The sequence below is a fragment of the Cupressus sempervirens genome, chromosome 1 (genome assembly GCF_028749045.1).
Source record: "Cupressus sempervirens isolate cs-2001-9-10 chromosome 1, ASM2874904v1, whole genome shotgun sequence".
NCBI classification, from domain to species: Eukaryota; Viridiplantae; Streptophyta; class Pinopsida; order Cupressales; family Cupressaceae; genus Cupressus; species Cupressus sempervirens.
In genome coordinates, this window is record NC_143118.1 from 168933941 (window position 1) to 168957543 (window position 23603).

Consider the following 23603-nt stretch of genomic DNA (forward strand, 5'->3'; position numbering starts at 1 on the left):
GAGATACTATCGAAATTTGGTTAGCGCATGCATGATGACCAACATCTCTTTGTCATAAATAGAATATAGACAATTCGCTTTTGTAAGCTTTCGGCTCGCATAGGCTATAAGGTGTCTATCTTGCATTAATACCACTCCAATTCCCTCTCTGGATGGATCACCTCTAGAATGAATGGTTGTGTGAAATCAGGTAAGGCTAGAACTAGACAACTGCTCATTGCTTCTTTTAACTTATCAAAAGTGTGTTTCGTTATTTCATTCCTCTAGAAGAAACCTTTCTTAGTTAGATTTGTTAATGGTGTGCTAAGTTGAGAGAAACCATTTACAAACCTTCGGTAATAATTGCACAGACCTAAGAACCCTCGCAACTCAAAGAGCGATTTTGGTGTGGGCCAATCCAAGATAGCTTGAATCTTCTCTTGGTGGACCTAGACTCCATATTTATTGACAACGTGCCCTAAGTATAATATTATTTTCATTTCGAATTCACACTTGGATTGCTTGGCGAATAAGGACTAGGCCTTCATGATCCCGAAGACTTCATTTAAGTGTTCCAGGTGTTCTTCCCAAGTTTTGTTGTAAATAAGGATATTATCAAAGAATACCAGCAAGCACTTACGCAGTTGTTTGTTGAAGATGTGATTCATGCAAGACTGAAAAGTAGCTGGTGCGTTCATTAATCCCAATGGCATGACCAAGAACTCATAACGCTTGTAGTGACAATGGAAAAACATATTCTCCACGTCTTCTTCCTGCATGCGGATGCGATGGTATTTGAAACAAAGATCTTTTTAAAAAAAATAAATTGCACCATGCAGGTCATCCAACAATTCATCAATCTTGGGAATAGGGTATCTATTTTTTATTGCCTTTTTATTTTGTGCACGGTAGTCCACACACATGTGCATCGTCCCATCCTTCTTTTTTACCAAAACCACTGATGATGCAAAAGGGCTAGAGTTGAGATGGATCCATCCTTTCTTGAGCAGCTCTTGAATTGTCTTCTTGATCTCATCTTTGAATTTCTCAGGATAACGGTATAGCTCGGTGATAATTAGTTTGGCGCCAACTTCCAACTCGATGGTATGTTCAAACTCGCAATGGGGGGTATGCCGGGAGGAATGTCTATAAAAACTTAATCATAGGTACTCAAAATATTTTGTAGATCATCATCCTAGTGGGGGTCTATTGTCCTTTTATAGGTTCTGTTGAAATGAAACAATGCACAGCCCATGTAATGTAATCATGCCGAAAAATTGCCTCCATCCGCTGTGTTGAAACTTCCTTCAGTCCCTCATTGGCCATTCCACGGAGAAGAACTTTGTTCACATTGTCAACAAAAGTGAAGTCCATTCGTTTGAAGCTCTAGGTGTATTCATCAACTGTTTCCATCCATTGTATGCCTAGAATAACCTCCATATCATCTAGGTCCACTATAAAGAAATCGTTTGCCACAGTGTGGTTAGCTATGGTGATACTTAGTTAGGGAACAAGGTGCGTACAGGGAAAAAGTGTCACTCCAGCGACCTTGACCTAGAATCTTGCGTCCATCTCAATAGGTAGACCTCTTTGTTTCACCAAAGATGAGTTTATGAAGTTTAGAGTGGCTTCGCTATCGAGCATCACCATGACCCTTTATCCTTGAAGGGTTTCTTGTACACGAAATACTATACATCTCGGGCTCTTGGCTAAGGCGATGCTTCCTCCGCACTGTACCAATGCTGCAATTCTCTTCGTACAGTTCAGATTAACCATTTTGGTGTCCTCGTGGAGATGGTTGTCTTCTATGGGCAGATACTTCTGATCGTCCTCATCATCGGATACAACTTCAATATAGTGTATTTTTCCTTTACTGAGGCATCTGTGCCCAGGCTCCCATTGTCCCTTGCAATTGAAGCATAATTTCTTTCTTCGTAGCTCCTGTCTAGTAGCTTCATCTAACGAAGCCTTCTTTAGAAGAAGTTTGTTATCTTTGTCCTTTGGAAATACTGGCGGTTTGGAGTGTGAGTAACTTTGAGAGGATGATGTCGATGATGATGCCGTGTTGTATGCATTTTGAATAACCTCCGAAAGGGTGGTAGGATTGAAACCTTTTACCCAACCCCTCAGTGGTTCTGTCAGTCTGTCCATGACGAGCACTATCCGTCTTCTTTCGGAAATGTTTGCCAAAATAGAGAGTTTCTTAAATTTTGTGCATTGCTCGACCAATCCAGTTTGCCTCAGTTGTGTCAATTCTCTAAAATTGAGTTTCGGATCTTTACCATCAAATCGATCTATCAATCGTTCAGTGAATTTCGCATAAGTATTTATTTGGTCATGCCCCAGTGTGATGGTGCCATGATGCCACCATTCATACACCACCCCCGCCAAGTTTACTGCTACAAATTTGATTGCTTCTTCTGGCATTGGATTAAGTTGGAAGTAAGTATCGGCCTTCATTACCCATGCTTGAGTAGATATGGACCCGAATGCATCAAATGGTGACAGATTTACCTTAACTTTCTTGTGAGATAATCATAAAAATATCCTTGGTTTCTGCATCCAGAATTTCTCATTCTCAGTTCTGCGTAATCTTTGTAGGATATATCTTCCTCCAAAGTTTTCTTCTTTCCTATGTGTGGTACCTCCGTCTATGGAGGGGAAAATGGCATGGAAGCTCAAGAGCATGCTGGACGAGGGTTTGCCTTACCCAACACCAAGTCCACATTGTGACCATTTTATTCACTGAATATTTTATTATCTATCGATTTCCTAAGAGTTTCTTCCATAAGTCACTAAGTATCATTGATTTGCGCTTGATTCCTCGAAAGATCTCTTAGTAGTGTCATGAGTTTGGCAGTAGTGGGTTCTTGTTCCGCCATTCTATCAACTGAATGGGATCTTCCTCTCTTCCAGCTATAAACTCTCATTCACTATCCATAGGTTGGCAGGATGGTTAGCTCTGATACCACTGTAATGATCCCAACAACTCCTTGGTCTCCCAATTTTTGTGTTCGAAGGGAAGAACAATTTCGTTTTGGTTTAGCAAGTTATTGCAAGTCGTATGGTGATGGGTATTAAGGAGGTTGTATGGTGTTACAGGGCATATGGTGGTTGGGAGCTGTTGGAATGAGCCATATGGTGTTTTGGGTGATGTAAGGATTGGTCGTACGGTAGTAATATGGTGATTGTATGGTATGTACAATGAGGCAAGGATAATTGGTCATACGGTAGTAGTATGGTGACCATATGGTATGTAGGGTGAGGCAAGGATGTCACCGTACGGTGACAATGTTCAAGGTTCTCTGATTTGTAGAAGGTCATACAGAAAGCAGGAGATAGAAGGATGTTCTTGTGCAACATAAGGTGTCCATACACTAGAGAGTTTGATTTAATGCACATATGATTCCAGGAGTCCAACAATATTAGATAAGTACTCTAGATTTGCAAAAATAAGAGATACCAACAAAATGGAAGAAGTTCTACCAACAATATTTGTTATTGCTAATAAAATAGGTGCGGATTTGCCAAACCCGGCAAAGTAATACAGAAAAATCAGAATAGGGTGAGAGTTGAATCCCACCAAGACCACATGGCCAAGTAGGGAAGATCTTTCACTTCCAAAATGGCGAACAATCGAGAACTCCAACAGGAACTCGCAATATAAGAGATAATTCAAAATCACCTACCTACTACTACCTACACGCCATGCTTAAATACCCTTCAGAGGAACTTCCCGAGGGTTTACAAATCTAGCCGATGGCCAAACCTACAAAAACAACAAAATAAAATGGGTTTGAGATATACTAAATCAATCGGCCCATGAACAAAGGTTTGATTAATTAATGATTTTATGACAGGAACATTACACCGTCTTCTATAAGAAATGTCGTGTTCAGTTCATCTTCCGCCATGATGCTAACCTGGTTGTAGCCAAAAGAACCATCCATAAACGAGTACATTTCATGTCTTGCCAGTTCTTACAATATGTTGTCCATGAAAGAGATGGAAAATGAATCCTTAATTGTGATGGCATTCAGGCCTCTAAAGTCGACACAAATACGGATTTGGTTAGCCTCCTTTAGAGAACTGTCAATGAGGGACACTTATTTTCTTGTTTGCACTTTGAAGATGATTCCTACGTTGTGCATCTTGTCAATTTCCTCTTGTACCATTGCCATATAATTCTTATTCATCCAGTAAGGCTTCTATCATATAAGATGTTTTCCTAGCACAAGGGGGATTCGATGGACACACAATTATGTTGGCACACTTGTAAGTTCCTTGGATGTCCATGTGAACACATCCTTATACTCCATGAATATCTTGAATGGTGTTGTCTTTATTATAGAGTCTCAATCATCCCCTATAAGGATCACCTTGGGGTTATCTTTGCTCCTGAGGTTTTCATTTTCTATGCTCGGTTCTTCTTAATTGACTACCTTATCCCTTTCAAACTAATGAGACAAGGTATCATCTACCCTTGCCTCACCTTCCTTGTATTGTCTGTACTTTGGAGGGAAAGTATAAGTATCAACCACTTCAATCTTCATAATCTCTAGCATGTTCATAGTCTTCATAGTTTAGTGAGGTAGTCTTATCTTTTGAGTGATTACCAAGCTTCAATATTCCTTCATCATCAGCTTCCATTCTTCCTTCCTCAGTGTACTCCCCTTCATTGGATTTGTAATCCAATGACAACTCCACTCACTATTTGGTTTCAGAAAGTCAATGATATATTTCTTCCCTTTGCTCTCCATGGAGGGAGTGTTCTTTCTACAGCTATGGTTGGCCTTCATCGTGATGTGTCATCCTCTGCCAAGGAGGGCATTGTACCCCATATTTTCCAAGGAGATGACCACAAAGTCAAGGAATAATTGTTGGCTCCCAATAAATACTTTATGGGTCATAAGTGTCCCAATTGGTTTTATGCCATGCTGGTTAACTCCTACCAAGTGAAAGGTTGGCGGCCAGAGTGTTGGTTTGCTAAGGGCCTTCCAAGTCAGTTCATTATGTTTCACTTCAAATGTTGTCAAGTGTTGTTGCAGAGATGAAGTCTCTATTCAAAACAGTCATATCAATGCTTCTCTCTGGACAACCTTGAGTTGAAGATAACATGGAGAGACATCTTGTGATGACTTAACATTCAAAGAAGCTTTAGAAGGTTGTTCCTCTCTGTAATTTAATTATTTGTCCATGGACATTAAAGCAGTCGAATCTTATAAACTTGCAAAGCTCATTTATTAGCAATTTAGCATGTTGTAAGAAACAACATTTCTTAAACCAACCATCTCCACCGTTTGAAAGAGAAACCTAGAGGCATTTTATAATTTCCCTTCTTTGCAGTGTTACTTGATCAAGGTATTGTAAGTGACCCACATTAGGAGCACAACCATCCCTCTCCATAAAGTGTGTAAAAATGTTCTTTGAATATTTTGGGTTGGATCAATCTTTCGAAATCACAGATTAGATCTGCAATTAATTCCTAAGCACTTCTAATAACTATTAGAGGTTAACCAACTAGTTGCTATACTTATTGAGCACTCTCAAGAGGTCTGCCATCAACTAGTAACAACTCCATTCTGCCCAATAGGTTAATGCAATTATTTGAAGAGATCCTGATGTGAGTTAGTTGTTTCCAAAAGCTCGGTCTTGCATGAACAAGAACATGGGATGCAAGGAGAGGATAATTGCAAACTAAGCCATCCTCCAATTTTCTGTTCATAACAGGAATTTATACTGCAAGGGATTTGATTTCCTTCTAGAAAAGGTGATTGTCATTCATGAAGTTTAGGGCTCAGAAGAGGATTTCTTATTTGGAGTTACATTTATTGCTTATGATGAGACTTTATAATAATTAAATGCACTTATAATTATTAATTTACTTTATATAATAAAGTAATTGTACTTTATATTACTAATGTTTTTAGTGAAAGTTGTAATGAAGAAGTTAGATTGCACAAGGGATTTATATATATTGCTTTCATTTTGAGAAGAAACTATCCTTGAATATTATTATTTTGCTTTTATTATCGGGCTGAGGGTTCCTGAGTTCTGTGAATTGTCATGAGATTATCATTGCAAATTGTGTTGAGGTATACAATTTGCCAATTCCTCCTACTATTTCACTATGTCTAAGAAGAGGTCTGCTACTGAAGAATTTCTACTGGCATTGGAGGAAAATAGTGCAAATCAAATTACCTGCAATTTATTTTGGATAGGGTGTCGAAATTTACAAGCCACTATCATTGATCAAGTGGCAATACACAAATTGCAAACCTAGGCCTGCATATTTAGAGGCTGTGATTTAATCAAGGGTTGGACAATTATAGTGCAGGGCATGTGACCAAGTTTCTATACCCTAGTAGCATTTTCTTGGACGTGCGATTCATAGTTTTAGATTTGCGATCACTGTTTCATGGGTTTGTGCCTTTGTTGGAAGCCTGCTTCTCCATCTCTCTCTTACCTACATGTGCATTCAGGGCTGCGGATGTCAGCTATAACTTGCGTTTTGCGGTTGGAGATCAACTTTTAGACGGGCTGCCATTATCTACCAATTAAGGCAGCGATCAGCATGGAAGGAGAGCATGTATGCATTTAGTGGTTGTTCTAAAGCAAAGACAAGGTACCATTATGTATTGTTTGTAACTTTCAATTATCTAGAATCAATAAAATTGCGTAGTAGATTCTCTTGGTCAATTGTTATACTCTGCATTTCCTCTGAGCAATTTAACTAAGCAATAAACTTACTTCCAAAAAACAAAAACAAAAAACAAATGTTTCCCAAAATACCAAAAATTCAGAAAAATGCAAGAACTCATGAAAAAAGCATGTTCAATTTATCATCATTTAGGAAGAGGATAAATCAAGGTCTTTATAGTGGTATCAGAATGGTTTCCTGCCAGCCTGCAGGAGTTGGGCTCAATTATCAGTTGTTTAGTGCATTTGATTCAGAGGTTACTGGTTTCTGAGGAATGTCTTTTGCCTTGGATCCATCATCGTTGGTTAGATCAAGCTGATTTTAGGATGAGTTGAACACAACAAAGTCTTCACCATGTAAATCTTCTGCTTCTGCAGAATCCTCATAGTGCACATACCCGATTGTAGGGTCGCCAGCTGCCTCTCCTTCTTGATAGAGGGCAGCAATATCCTCTGCCTAATATTTTTTCAAGGGAGGAGCACTTTGATCCATATCATAATACCCCAATGCTGCATTAGGTGGAGAAACTTCAAGGGCAAGCCTCTCTGGTGCTGGATGTAATCATGCTTGATTTGTCGCAGCATAATTGTGTGCAGCATTAGGATGCGTCCTTTTGGGTATGTCCTTGTATGGAACAGCATATGTACGTTGCGAGATTTTGTTTGCTAGCTTTTGCACCATTGGATTAGTCATACCTGAAGTAGTCAGTTCTGAGGAAGAACATTCTCTAGCATGATTTGGATCTTTCCAGGTCTTTTTAGGTACAGCAGAAAATCATCTTCAATCTGTATTGCCAGAGTTTGTGCATCTAAAAGATTTTTGGGGTTTTCTCTTCTCAATAGGAAACCACATCCTGTTTTTGAAATCCTAGAATATTCTGTTGTACTTGTAGTTCATCTGTGTCAATTTGTTGAACTTGGATGCATCTAGTCTGCAATAGAAATGACTCAGATTACTTTCATGACCATGTTAGATACTACGTTTAGTATCACATCACCATCATACTATCACACTTGTTAGCAATCATATGCTTTCATACCAAATGATTAATCGAATGGGAAATATGTGAAAGCGTAGACTCACTCATCACTTTACTTGTTCATACATTATCAACTTCCATAAAGATATGCATAAGAAATAACATGGAAATCATCTCATTAGGGTCCTATTTGAAGAACAAGTCATTAAAATAAATTAACAATTTAAATGATATTTTATTTTGATGCTTTGAAACATATGTGAATCAAGTTGGAAACAGTCAATCATGTAATATGTCAATAAATGATAAATCACTATTCTTTATTCTACTCCCAATCTAATTGGTATTACTTAAGCCTTCTCCACCTTATTGAAATTGATTTAAATTCAAAAGAAAGTAATTTCTCAAATTCACTGATTTTAAATGCTCCATAGAACTCTGATCTCCTTGTTTCATTGGGTCTGACTTACACCCTCTTCAAATTCACAAATTAGGTTGTAAATTTTATTTTACATGTGAATTTTTGACCTCGTGTTGTGTTTTCGTATGCTGTGAACATCTAAATATCTAGTTTTTAATAAGTTTTGTATGGGCATAAAAAATCCCCCCACTTGTCGTTCCGGTGAACCATACACATCAATGTGCACAATTTCAATTCAGCAACTTAGGTTGTTCCTAATTCTTTTTTCTAGTGGGTTTTAGTCCGTTAGAATGCTTTTGATCTATTCATAGGAGGACCCATCTTTGTGCCAGTTTGCTCACCATAAGGTCTCTTTTATGATTTTGTAATTGAGATGGGCGACTAGACAGCCCTTAGCTCTAGACATTCCTTATCTGTTGCCTATTAATTTGTTAGTTTCTCATACAGATTTCCATATTTCTTCACATCATTTGAGCTATATGCAAATGTTCAATCGGGAAGGAAATGGAGATGCTGCATCCTCAATAAGACAGTCATCCGTACATATGAGTAAGATGTTGTGCACCTCATTACGAAATGGATGAGCTTGTTAGTTTTATTTAAATCCTTATATGTACCTTTAATAAAGGCATTTACCTGGTAATGGTGGTGTTGTTAGCTGGAAACTATAAAACTTACATCAGAATGTTAAGAGATTGCATGCATAATGGTAGATGAGTGTGCTAAAAGATCCAGGAAAAGTACAGAAATACACTTGAAGTTTGAAAGGTAAAAGAAAAAACCATCAAAAGCAATTTTTATTATATCTAATAAATGTGCTGAACATAATTTGCAAGACTAAGTCAAAATCAACTTGTTGAGTTCTTTGTTGTTCTAAGTTTCTGCTCTATGATTTGCATAATCTTAATGATTTCCTCGATAATGCACAGCTTATGATGATAATTAACATGTTTGCACCTTAATAGTTTTAGGCAATTTTGGCATATGCTATTACTGATACATAAGCTGAAGTGTGTTTCCTGCAGCGTATTCATACAGAGGGTGTCAATCTTAAGGAGTTGAAGATTAAAACTAATGCAAGGTTACATTCTGGCATTATTGGTTTTTGTTATTTGAGTTATTCAGTAGTTATTGTGGATAAATGTTAAGCGTTTTGGGAAAGGCAGGTCTTAATGATCTCTAGGTTGTCTTATGTAGAGCTGCATTGCTGCAATTCTGGGAATTAATTGAAGGATTTCAGAACTTAATTCATACTGAGACAATTGGAACAATTATTGAAGCTATTATTGAAAGGTATTTGTTTCCGCATTGCACTTCTTTGCATTGTTTCCAAATGCTTAATTGCTAGCATTCTGTTATAGAGCAGGGAGATGTGGCTTACTGTTTTATATATCACTATGTTTTTCATTGTTCTGATTCCCTTATTTTCAATGTTTGTTTAGTTTGTGTATCTGACGGGTAAGGTAATTGCTACCTAGGATAGATTGTAGAGTTGCAACAGGATACTCAAATGTCTTTTGACAATAATTTATTTTGGTCACATGTTTGATTGCAATTGTTTTCCAATATAGTAGAGAGATGTGGCAGGCATTGCAATTTATCACCTTAATTTTGTTTTTACCTTCCTGTGCTTTTCTTGTTTTTTAAGTTTTCTGAATTCTTGTATCTGATAAGTAAGGTATCTGTTAAATACTTAAACATGGTCCATTGTTGAATTACAGTGGATTATCAAAGTTATATTTTAAGAAGTTATATTTTCTAAAGACAATGCCACATAATATCTTGTGTCTGAGATTTCAAATGGTTTTACAAAGTTCCTTAATCTGCATGAAATTCTTGAAATGGGTTATAAGCTTGCATGTAAATTTAGTTTCTGTTCCCATCATTATATAATTAGAGGCAACTTTTGTTACCTGATGAAATCATGGTATTCGGACCTGCAATGAACTCAACTCACAGAAGTGCCTTTTATATTCTTCTACAATACTCAACTCAGGGAAGCACCTGTTATATTCATCAAACTAACTTTATTGTAATGTCCTCATTTTGGCTCTCCTTGGTTTGTAGTGTGAATTAGCTTATCAGTGGCCTTCGTAGGCTAAGTCAAATGGTTAGGGGGTCTTAGTTGGCAGAACCTGAGGCCAATTCTCATTTAGAGTGTAGGAGTGTTCAGGATTGCTTGTTATTTGAATCAGTTTGGAACACTTACTATTTAGAGTAAGTGTCTATTTCAGGAAAGTCGGGATTTCTATTATTAGCAGGGCACTTGAACATGTCAGTGGTAGTGTTGAGATTAGGTATTGTTGACTAGAGCAGCTAATTTAAGGACTTACTATTGATAGTAAGTCAATGTTGAGGAGTTACCACTTTTGGCAAGCCACCTAGACGTTTGTCATTTGTAGTGGATTCGTTGGGTTTTAGTTGACTTCTTGGGGGTGGTTTAATGGCTTGGGTCCATGTGATTAAGTTATTAATAGAGTTATACTCTATTAATAATATGTTATAAAATCTTATTATAATGTTATAAAGTAAGTGGGCCAAAGTGTTAATTAATGAGCAATAAATCTGCCATTAGATTGGGGCACCAAAACCAAGGAACAATTAAATTAATTCCAAATGGTCAACTTAAAACAAAAGCATATGTTGTAAGTGGTTTAATATGGCTTGAGAGCGAAGTCTCATGATGTTTGAACTTCATGGGAAATATATAAAAGGCATAGTTCCATGAGTACGTACATAGTTGGAAAACTCAGACTCGGTAACTACTCGCAAGCTCTCAAAAGTTTATTCTGAAAAAAATCAGCCAATTAACTCGGGAACCTAAAAAACCGCTTAAATTTGATTAAAAATACATTTTTTTGCAAAATTCAATGAGAAGATGCACGTAATGAGTTAATTAAAGAGAACACAAAAGAAACAAGTAGAGTTTAACCTTTTTTGGCCTCCAAATGCTGATAATGAAACAAGTGAATACTTGTGCAAATCGGCGATTATCATCTTATGATGATAATGCATAGTGAGTATTCACCAGTTGCATTATCATCATAAATTGTGCATTATCATCATAAGCTTATGAGTTGTTGGTAAATAATCGCTGAAAAACTCAGCGATCAATCTACCACTAAACCAAAAAAATCGTGGACTTTTTTTAATTAGTGAGTTGCAATTTTTCTGACTTTTACTCATGCTGGAAAAACCAGTAATTAGTTGCTAATCGTCGAGTAATCTGCAATTATGCCAACTATGATTACTTGTACCTTGACCTTTGGGATGCATATCGGGTACTGGGACACGTTTCTTGTATTGGGTACTCTCTGCAGTATGCTTCCTGCAATGAAAAATGCCACATTAGTGTTAATGGTGTAGCTTCAGTCGGATTGAATTGACCTAGAGATAATCCTTCTATGGTTATTGGTTAATCATTAATCAGACAAACCATCATATATATAATTATCAATTAGACAATATTAACAGTAATATATATATATATATATATATATATATATATATATATATATATTACTGTTAATATTGTCTAATTAATAATTAACTTATAAATTACCACAGGGACATGTCTCTTCTATGCATATTTATATAACATTCAAATTTGCATTTGGAACACACAGAAATAATGATAGTGTTATTACATTTGCAGAAAATGATCCTTCAAAACTAACATGGTATCAGAGCTAGGCTGCAAGTGTAAAAATAGAATCAAGGGAGGGGATGGAAATAACAAATGTTGTCAATCATGGGGAAGCTGGTCAGAGAATAGTGGACATTGTGGCAAGTATACTCAGAGAAAACAATAGAGTTATAAGCACCCCAATAATTGTTAAGAAGAATCCTACGAGGCATCATGAATAGGGAAAGTTGCAGGGCTATAGAGAAGACTAGACAATTATTGTAGAGGACATTATATCCCAGATGGATACATCATATAACAAGATGTTGAATCAAAGGTTAAGATGGCCAATAAACAAGGATATAGTTCGCCAAATGACACATCATGCAATTGGGTGATTGGTTTAGAGAAAATATAAAATTACTTGGATTGAGTGATTGAATGGAATTCGCTTCAAATGGCATTGTGTAATGTCGCCAATTTTGTCGGCATCTGAGTTTTAGGGATTAGACTATTATTGCGATCCTCGTAAGCTAATTATTGTGTATAGAGGGTCTTCTGTGGCAGAGGCTTGGCTTGGGAGGGTCTTTATCTTCTCCACATTTCAGTAAGCTATAGGTTGGCCTTCGTTTGGCTCAAATCGGACTTCGTTTGGACTTAGTTTTGTGTACTTACTATTTGTGGTAAGTTGGTGTTGATCGAAATGGACGCTTTCTATTTTTGGAAAGTGCATTTGGTCACATGGAGAAAGAATAGGTATGACTCCTATTTCAAACGACATATTTAAATGATGAGTATTTTGGGAGTTATTATATCTTTAGTGGCCAAATTATTATCAATTATTAAATGGCTTATTATAAAGTTATAAGTTAACTTTATAATTTCACTTAAGTTGGGAGTTGAGTTATCATTAGAAAGTGTCATTTATTAATTAGTTAAGCCAAGTCAAGTGAAAGAATTTAGAGGAAGTTTCTAATTAATGTTGTGTGGTGAAGCTTCTTGAGTGAAGTTTCATTTTGGCAACAAAAGGGAATTTGGAGGTTATAAATACAAGCCCATTTGTTGAGAAAAGCATGCTTGGATATTTATTTGTTTTTGTTGCCTTTGTGGCTTTTTCTGAGTTTTCTGAATTGGGTGCCCTTGCTGAAGTATAATGGTTATTTTGATAAATTCTATTGCAAATTGTGCTGAAGTAAACAATCTGTCTATTTTCCTCCTATTGTTCATACTGTGTCAAAGGAGAGGATTATTCCTGAGATTTATTGAAAGAAGCGGTGAACTTCTGAGAACTGTGATTCAAATTGGGAGTCATAATTTGGTTTGCCAAAGTCTGGCGCTTCTACTTAAGCAGTGGCTGATTTTTGGAGAGCTGCATTTCATCTTGGACAGGCCTGTTATACATTTCCAGAGGTCTGTGTGGGTAATTTCCAGATCTGGTGTCCACATTTGAAGCCCCTACAAATCATTACCAAAGCTGCGATTTGGACTGGGAGCCTGCCGTCAACTCATCTTTGCTCTGATATTTCATTTAAGGCTCATGATTTGATCTCCAGGTCTGCAATACACATTCCATGTTGTGCCACATTATTGTTTGGCAAACATATTAAGGACTGGTGGTAAATTTACATTGGCTGGGCATTGTTTTTGCATTGGAGGAGGCTGTCAATTGTCCTAGCCCTGCAACTTTCCAGTTTGGAGTTCTACATTTCCATATCAGCTATGTCAAAGACATCCAAATTACAATGAGGTTCAATTGGATTTAGATTTTGCAAACATTGTTAATTCAAATTTGGCAAGTAAAATTCTGGAAATTTCTGGAAGTTCTTTATCTATCTAAATAGGGCCAACTTTTTGTGAATTGTATCATCCCTAGAGTTCGTTTGGTAAAATAATAAACAGCTGAAGATTATCTTGTCAATCCATCTGATTTGCTAAATTGGCATTGGTGGCTTAATTTTCATTTACCATTCTATCTCAGCCAAAGATTCGTTCTACATGTTTGCAAGATAAATTTAGAGTGTGATAAGTAGTTCAGTATTTCATTGTTATGTGCCACGAAGGATAGTTTGCAATTCAATCATCAAGACTATTTAGAAAATTGCCAGACTTTAATTATTTGAGTGCTTGCCAAGTGTTTGATTAAATGACAAATCTCTGATTGGTAAAGGGAATTAGTGTTTATCTAAGCTATAACCAGATAGGGGTTATTACACATTGGAATGAATATTAGCCAAATTGAACAAATGCCCATACTTTGGAGGTTGGGTTTGCTAGAATACAAGAAGCACATCGGCAGAAGCGCAAAAGGAGGAAGTTTTGAACATTGAAGAGAAATGAAGAAATCACAATATTGAGTAGAGCATAATAGAATCCAATCGGTGATTCAACTCTTGAACAAAAAAAAAAACTTGGATAATTTATCATCATCCTTTGTATTGACTAAAGTAGCGTGATGAAAAGAAAATTATATTTATTCTTCTATTCAGCGTCATCAACACTTTGCAACAACTACAATGGAGAGATATTAGGAAGAGCTTTGTTGGGAGATACCAAAATATAAGCGGAGGATGAAATATTATATATACTTGGATCATAATGTGGAAAAGGATCGAACTATGAAGGAATTGTGATGAGGAATAGAAGATAAAATAAGAGATTTCGAAATAGCTTCCAACCAATATTCAAAACATGTATAGGTCATTTCCAGCTCTACATAGACAGTCGAATAAGACATTGTAACTATCAGCAAGGAGGGAAAACGAATAAGGAAGACAATCCTTGTGCGCAAGCATTCGACTTTGTGTGAGACGTATGAATGACCCATTAGGGGAGAAGGTTGATGCAACAAGAAATAAGATGGTCATCAGTCAAAGGATTTAAAATAGAGGTCACTGTAAGACACAATCAGCACTGGATCAAATAGTAGTTAAAGTTTACAATTATAAATGCCTATCATATTCAAGGTAGATATTCAGATTAAATGACCATTAATAAAAGGATACAAATAAGGAAATGAAGAGAATCTATACGGGCAGTCTATTAGATCCAATAAGCAACTGCATTGAAGTGGATAGATAATCATTGGACCTATCATTGCAAAGGTTCCTATATTGTAGATTCAATTCATACAACATATATGTGGAGATTAGTTCTATCTAAAGATTGAAGGAATACCATCCTCGTACTATAAGTGATAATGAATAAAAGCATCATAAAAGAAAGACCATATGAACTATTTTTTTAGTCGGGTATTAATTCATTAGTATGAACCAAGGTAATACTACCATTGGCAATACACCCCATACGACTTTCCTCTTGTGTCTTTTGCCCATACAATAATTTCCTTAAATTGAATGGTGTTTATTTTTGTGGGCCCACCTCCTTTCGTTGTTGACACTTATGTCTATATGATAATGTAGAATTCTATCCACTCCAATATGGTATCCTTTGCCCATATGGTGTCACCCTTGTCACACCTTCATACAGTATGCTATGGTATAGTCACCTATACGGTGATATTATTGCATCTATACAGTTACTCTAGCTACTATGTACAATCACACAGAATGTATTTATTCATAAGGTGATTTCCTCTTAACTCCGTCACACAACAAGTTCTTCATATGATTAGTATGCTCCTGCTTCCATGCAGTCTGCGCAAAATAAATTATCTTGTCTGTCGAATTTGATGCCTAATGGATATCACCTATGAGTTGACAATTATGAAATGACTACCAATTTGAGACTGCATTATCAGATTAGATCTTCATTCACAACTTGTCTTCATCAATAGACATCACAAATTTGGCATTGAAGTACAAGGTGAAATATCTGAAACAATATCTCCAATGGCAGACTAGGGTGGCTGTTAACCACCAAAGCTATGAATAAACAATGGGGAGGGTCTTGCACCTAAGAAACTACATACAGACCACCTTCAACCTCTAACTTTCAGAAATACAAAGATAAGTTCAAATACATTCTATGAAATTTACAATGCGGACTCCAAGAAGCATCTAGAAATATACAATAGGTCATAGGCAGACATTATTGTATTCTCATTTGGGCCCTCCTTTTATTTTAGAACTAAATTAATTAATTAGTCCTCTAAATTAATTTTTAATTTTTTGGGACCACCCAATTAATTAATTTAATTAACTCACATTATTAAAACTTGGGGGCATATTACATGGAGTTACAAGACTTAATTGGTATCAGCAAGGATATTCCATGGTTTTCCCTTGGGATCCAAGTGCACTAGTGTGTTGTTTTGTTTATGAGATTGTTTAGCGACAACCAATTTCAGGAAGGGTTGAATGTATTGTCCCCTATTCGGGATGATATGCTTTGTAATTTGCTTAGCCTATCATTGGCCCTCATAAGCTAAGGCTAATGGTTAGAGTGTCCCCGTTGGCAAGGAAGGAGATTTTTTTTTCCATTTGGAGTACAGAAGTGCTCAGGATTGCTCTTCCTTTGGTTTTAATTTGGACACACTTACTATTTATAGTAAGTGATTATTTCATAAAGTCAAGATTACTAATTATAGCAAAGTGCTTGAACAAATTATGATTGTAGTGTTGATCCCTTACACCATTGCATTGATCAAATATTGAGGGATTTTAACAATAAGTCATTTTTGCAAAGTTACAATTTTTGGCAAGGTATCTCGATAAATGGTATATGCAAGGATCATCCTATTTTTCAGTTGACTTGGTAAAATAATGATATTGGTGTGAGTTATATTAAATTGATCATTAACGGTGAATTATAAAGTTATATAGTCATTTTATGCACAATTTGGCAATGGCCCTCCATTTAAGTGACTTAAAAGTGCATTAATTGATTATAATTTATGGGACAACTATTAATGTAATTTATAACGTCAATTGGAGGACATGCTATATCATTTAAATTATATTAAAAAGGCTTTTAATGAGAATTTTTCTTGGGCATCCATATTGAGCAAAATTAAATGTATTAATAAGTCAACTTTGAAGGCAACAAAAGCATACAATTTAATGATTTTAAATGCCGAAGTGGATCAGCCTCTTGTTGAAAAGTATATAAAGGCATCATTGGCAATTCAAACTTATTATTGAATGATTATTTGTCATTGTTATTTGGTGTTTGGGATTGGAACTTGAGAACAAGGGTTTTTAGTTGTACAAGGGCATTAGAGATTGTGTAATCTTCATTATTATTGCTTTCTAAGGTGGTGAAATATTCCATTGAAGATTTTCTTCCGAAATGGGTGCATATTGGTGAAGAAATACAAAGATTATTCAAGAGTTTCAAGATTATATGTTTGCAGATTTGAAGAATGTTGAAGATTACGAATTAATCATTTGCAAATCACTATTTGTGTTTACTACTGTAGTGGCATGAAGAGTAAATGCTATAGTGAAACACTATAGTATTTATACATAACATGTACTTATAAATAACATTTATAGCTATCATCTACAGTCTCTTATATTGATGCTCTAACAACTACAGGTTGATCTTTATGTTTGGCATCCTTCATTATAGACTGAAATGCCTATTTTCTTTTGCATATTCTTGTGTTGTAGTGGGTGTTTATCTTCATTAAAGTATATTGAGACATTTCAAGGTGGAGAAATCAATCTACCACCTACCAGGGGCTGGTGGACTGCATGGCCAAACTTGAAGCTGAAAACCTATAGCTGAAAGATATGGTCCTTTTTCTGTCTTCAATGGTTGCCGAGCTGAAATTCCAGGTCATGGGTTTTCCCTCTTCGTTGGGAAGCAGCTCTGATCGATCTCATGTAGCTGGTTGATGCTAGCAAAGAGCAGGTTTTTGAGATTTAAGACCAATAGGCCATATTAGTGAGCAAAAAGTTCTCCCTAGTATTTGAAACCGAACAATAGATAAAATCCTTGGCCTCTATTTGCAGTAACTCCATCTTTTTTCCACTCTCAAGGGTTGAGGACCTTGTCCAAGCCAAGTTGGTTGAAGAGTGCATTCAATGGGTTTGTGAAGTCAGCTTGTGAGTTTGAGGCCTTCCTCCCTCTTTCTCTTGAATCTCTTTGATCCTCTCCCTATAGGCTATTCCTTTCTTAGTGATCAACTGGGACTCACAGATACTACACTTGAGAAAGCTTGGATTGGGCACAATGGCACTCTCTTCCTCAGGTTTCTCACACTTGTTGACTATTTGCAGGTTTCTAGGGAAAGGAAGGATCTTTCCCCTCTTTGTACAAAGATTTATCTGGATGAGGATCTCACTATATTACAAGTAATAGAGTTGAGGCATTCTTGTTGACCGGTGGTAGATGCTAGGCATAATGGAAAGTGGGTTGTTTTCAAGAACCTCAGGGTTGTTATTCGGAATTCTCCTTCGTCAGGGTAGGAATCGAGGTCGGTCATCAAGGCCAAATGACAGTCACAATGACGATTGGGTATGGTGGAGCCTCTCAATGGCTCCCTGCATGTCAACTACTTGAATGAAAATGGTTTATGGTCCTTGTTAATTTTTTTTTTCAAGATACTCTTAGTTTTCTCGACAATCTCCTTTGTCACCAAGACTTGTGAGAGCCCCATCTTTTCTCTTCCAAGCATTTCAAGTTATCAGTGTGTTGTCCTCTTTTAGAGATGATTTCAGGTGCTTTGGTGGGGTAAGGGGTCTAGGGGAGTTTGATTGTTTGATCAACGACTGCCTTTTTAGCACAACTTTCTTGATCTATTCTGACAACTTTGCCAAATTTATGTGGATCCGCATCAATCAGATGATGTTACATTTTAGGGACATCCTCATCGCAATGTGTTATTATCTGTCGTATTCTTCATACCATGCAGTTCATAACACAAAAAGCGGTGATCCTTTTGAGGATCTACATGAGAGTACGTTACCAAGTTTTCTATTGTGGGTGACATCATCATCCTAGGTGACTTTAATGCACATACCAGAGACCATACTCCTCTCCACCATCATGGGTCAGATTTGGTCTATACGACTAAGTAGTATCTAGGCACCTTGGGCTTGCAGCATTTTTCAGAGGACACTCGGGAACCCCTCACTAGATACAACCACTATCTATTACAGCTATGTGAGTCTTTGGATTTAGTGATCGTAAACAAGCTTTCCTGTTTGTCTGGGTCTGGTCTTTTTAATTGTTGGCCTCAGTATGGCAAGATGAGTGTTGTTGACTACGCTCTCTCTTGGGCCTCCAACCCCTCCATTAACCGCTTCACCATAGTTCACCTTCCCCTAGCCGATCATGCTCTCCTTAGCCTTATCCTTAGGGTTTACCTTTCCCTCACCCCCACAAGGTTGCTCCCCACGCACGCACCTTTTGCTTTACCGACATTGACGATGACCTCTTCCTCCACTACCGTAGACAACTCCCCCAGTATTCGTTCATTGATTTTGGGGATGCTCCCTCCATGTTTGATTTTCTTTTGGCCATGTTGTGGGAGTCCACCCTCCTTTCCATATCCCATCCCACCTCCTCCCTTCCTATAGCCCCTTGCACTAGAATACTTGCTCCATAAATCAATGGTTTGACAAGGATTTCATGTCCTTCCACTGCTCGTCTTTCTTCACCTTTTTGTCCAATAGAGGCTTGCTTATCGCCACTTTCATTGCAACAAGCAATAGATGTTCTTCATGTTGTACTATAGATCCCTTTGTGCCTCTCTTCTAGAGTTTCCAATCTCTTCTAGCGCACCATGTTCCCTCGCCATCCTCCCACCTCTACCTTGGATCACAGATCCCTTATTTCTCACACCTCCCACTTTATGAGATCCCCGACTAACCTTCTCTCCACCTGACCCCTCCATCTATTTGCCACCTTTTCACATTCTCCAACATCCATAAGGTAGTTAGATACATGAACACTAGCAAGATGACTAATGAAGGTTCCAAGTCGAGCTCTTCAAACTTGGTGTTACAATTTTGGGCTCTTTTCTCACATTGTTTTTTAATAGAGTGGTTTGCACTAGCTTTCCTGACTCTTCGTCGCAATGCATTATCTATCCAATGCATAAGATCGGGTCAATTTTGAACCCCAACAGCTATAGGACCATCATGGTTGTGCATACATTTACCAAACTCTTTGCCATCGTACTAACACTATCTAATCTAGGAAGCTTGACTATCGACACTACTTCTTTGTAGACTGTGTTGTCGGTAAAATCTATATTGTAGGTGACGGGTAGAATAGTATCCGAACAGGCGCGTGACGGTTGAGTCACCCCTTCGGAAAGGAATATGTACACCGTCTGAAATGGACTTTAGATCATCATCAATCAATCATATTGAATATTGTAGTATCTTTTATATACATGGGAATAATAAAAGGAATACTTCTATGTTACGTGTTCTTGTCTATTGTCTAAATGCATTAATAAACCGTATACCTTGTACGGTAAATATTTGGCGCCGTTGCCTATAAGAATCGGGTGCTATGAATGCCAAACACATTGAATAAAGATAGAAATAAGAATCCAGAAGATGACGACATAAGTGTGGCACGAGAAGTATTAAACTGCACATAGCAAAGCGACTAGAGGCACAAACTCCAACAACTTGCCGAAGGGTATGGCAATGGTGGCATAGGAGGTGACCACGGTACCACGGGAGCACTAACGAACGAAGTGCAGTCGCCAAATTGATCAAGAGAGAGGTTGATAGAAGAAGCCTGAGAAAGGCAAAGGGTGATCGAGGGAACAAAGGAAGAATTGGCAAACTAGTATATGCTAAGGGGGAATCCAGACGGAAGGGAAAGGACCAACGCGGCTCAGAGTGTCGATGGAGCACAAGTGTGGGGTGAATTCTTTGCCCCTGATACACCTGACAAGCAAATACAATTTGTTCGAAACAACCAAGTCCTTGAGGAAGCCTTCACGCCACTTGAGAATGTAGGTGTCCGTAACATAGGTGTTCAGAGCGGTACGGGAGTACAGAACAATGCAGGTACAGAAAACAGAGCACAACAAAAGAAAGAAAGGGTACCAATGGCTGGTCCAAAGGAAAAGTTACCGAAGTTTGATGGGGATGGCACAACTGACCCGATCAGACATTGCAAAACTTGAAAGACAATTTGGACGGCGAATGGAGAAAAAGACCAAGACGAATGGGCAAGGCTATTTCCAACCACCTTACGAGGTGTAGCAATCGATTGGTTTTTTGACACCGATCCGGCAAAGCTAATGACATGGGAAAACATAAAGAACGAATTTATTACAGAGTTTCAACTGCTACGAGACAACAATGAGATAGTAGCAAAAATCTACACCACAAAACAAGGAAAAAATGAAACAGTTTGTGTATATTCTAGAAAGCTAAAAGAATTAGTAAATAAAATAGAAAGTAAGCCAGCAGACGGGCTAAAAAAGAGATGGTTCATAGAAGGACTATGCTCGGAGTTAAAAAGGAAAATGAAGATTGTACCGCCATTGTTGTACACTGAAGCATATAATCGAGTGATGGACTTAGAGAGTGAATAGAAGACAAAAAAGAAGAAGAAAAGCAGATCATCTTCTGAGGATAGTAGTAGTGATGAAAAGGGCAGTAAGAAGGTCCAAGCCCTCCAAACGGATATGATCAGGGTGATGAAAGAGTTTAAGAATATGCAAAAAGGGAATGAGCCATCCCCAACCCCGAATGGCATCGTACCCTCTCCTCTTCAACGGGATCACGACGAAGTCAAGCAGGAATGGTTGTGTTCCAATCGTCACCGGTTGTGCTGTGAGGACTCCCAATGGTTTGATCTTGTGCTAGTCTGTTGTTAATAATTGGAATGTAGGTGGCCACAGCGTCGGCTATCCCAACCTTTTCCAGGTGTCTTCAGGTAACACATTGACATCGGACCCTCCGTCCACAATCGTGTCCATCAAAAAAATCCCAAGAATTCCCATTTCGACGACTGCCGGATGCCGTCTGGATGAGAGGGCTAGCAGCATCGGATCTTCCACACTTGCACCACCTTCTTTCTTCCTTGTTCTATTGGTAACTTGGTAGTTGGATCAATGTTCATGAGTGTTGTGCAAAGTTGAGGCATAGTGAGCAGCAGATCGTTTATTTTGACTCATACTTTAGTTTGTAATATTTGTCGTACGATGTTCTGTGTTGCTTTCTGAATTTTTGTCCGCGCTTCCTCCAGTCTCTTCTTTTCTTCCATCAGGTCGGGGTATAGTTTTGCTTGTTTTCGTGCAATTGCCAGCAACTCCTCTTCATCGGTCCCAACGGCGATCAGATTCACTCCAGATTTCGGGCACTTGGCATCTTCATGATTGTCGGATCTACACCATCTGCATAATAATTTTGGAGTGTTTGCCATTGGACAATCTCGAGCAAAGTGGCCCCACAAATTGCATGCGCGGCATTAAACAATCGGCCGTCCATTCGTATCATACTGAAAATGACTTCTACTGCCATTATTATTGATGCCATTGTTGTTGTTTTGTCCTCACTGATTATTTCTGTATCCTCCTAACATGGCATCTTCCGTACTGGTGTTCCCACTCCCTCCTGACACGGAAGCCTCCTGTGTGAGGAATACTTGCTGAGGACCTTGTGTTTTCAGATTGAATGGGCATTCCTTTGTCGAATGTCTCATGATCTGGCAAATCTCGCAAAACTGGTCCTTCGGACAGGATCCCTTTGTATGGCCTTCTTTCTTGCATTTAGTGCACCATAGCTCATTTCCCTTGGTCTCCTTTTACATGTTCTTGAATTCTTTCATCATCCGAATCATATCTTTTTGAAGGGTGCGGACCTTCTTGCTGTCCTTTTCATCCTCACTGCTTTCTTCTTCTGAAGATGCGTGCGTCATCATCTAAATCAGACGAGTTACTCTTCTTCTTTTTCGTCTTCTACTCACTTTCCAAGTTCATTGCCCGATTGTATGCTTCAGTATATGACGATGGCAGTACGATTTTCATCTTCTTTCGCAACTTCGAGTGTAGGCCTTCAATGAACCATCTTTTCTGTAGCCCATCAGCCGGCTTATTCTCCATTTTATTGATCAAGTCCTTCAACTTCTTGGCGTAGACTCAGATTGTTTCATTCTTCCCCTATTTTGTATTGTATATCTCCACTACAATTTTGTTGTCATCGCGCAACAATTGAAATTCGGCAGTAAAATCCTTAAGGTTGTCCCAAGTGGTTAATTTCTAGGGATCTACATTGGCCAACCAATCAATTGCAACACCCTGTAGGGTGGCCGGAAACTGCCGGACCCATTCATTTGTATTTGTTATGCCATTTGCCCTCCAAATCGTTTCACATGTTTTACAATGTCGGATCAAATCGGCTGCTCCATCACCATCAAATTTTGGCAACTTTTCTTTTGGCCCTGCCATTACTATTCGAAGTTGAGGGATTTTTTGTGTACTTGCACTATTTTGTACTCCTACGCTGTTCTACACTCCCGCGGTGTTTTGCACTCCTGCGCTGTTCTGTACACTCGCGTTGTTCTGTTGTTCTGCACACTCACTCTATTTCCGACAGTCGTGCTATTTGGTGAAGAAGGGTTTTCATCAACTGAAGTTGTCTGTTCCAGAGGTATATCTCAGACAAAGAGTTCACTCCACACTCGTGCTCCCTCGGCACTTCAAGCCATGCAAGTCAATCCTCTTCTGTCTAGATTCTCTTTCCTCGGCGTATGCAGGTTCAGAAACTCCTCCCTTGCTTCTTCCACCAATTCCACCTGTTGTCGAGTCTCCACCAACAATTCTTCCATGCTACGGTGTCCGTCAATAATTTGTTGAAACCTTCGTCTGCATTCGGCCTGCTATGCCAAAATTAAGTTTTTCTGCACAGTGCGTATTTCGTCCTTTTCCTTCAACTTATTCTTGTTCAGCTGATTCGGCATTAGTCTTCATCCATCTACCTGCGTACCAGTGGTGAGTATTCCCACCTGTCATGCAGGTGAC

At 38.1% G+C, this 23603-nt stretch overlaps 1 protein-coding gene across 5 annotated transcripts in view; it reads left to right on the forward strand.

Moving 5' to 3' along the window:
- Window positions 1-23603, forward strand: part of LOC149576676 (uncharacterized) — a 407004-nt gene that overhangs the window by 294275 nt on the left and 89126 nt on the right. For all 5 annotated transcript variants that reach the window (XM_089819021.1, XM_089819036.1, XM_089819029.1 and 2 more), the window contains 2 exons: window positions 9105-9160; window positions 9277-9372. In XM_089819021.1, the coding sequence (XP_089675147.1) occupies window positions 9105-9160; window positions 9277-9372 (152 nt within the window). The remainder of the gene's footprint in view (window positions 1-9104; window positions 9161-9276; window positions 9373-23603) is intronic.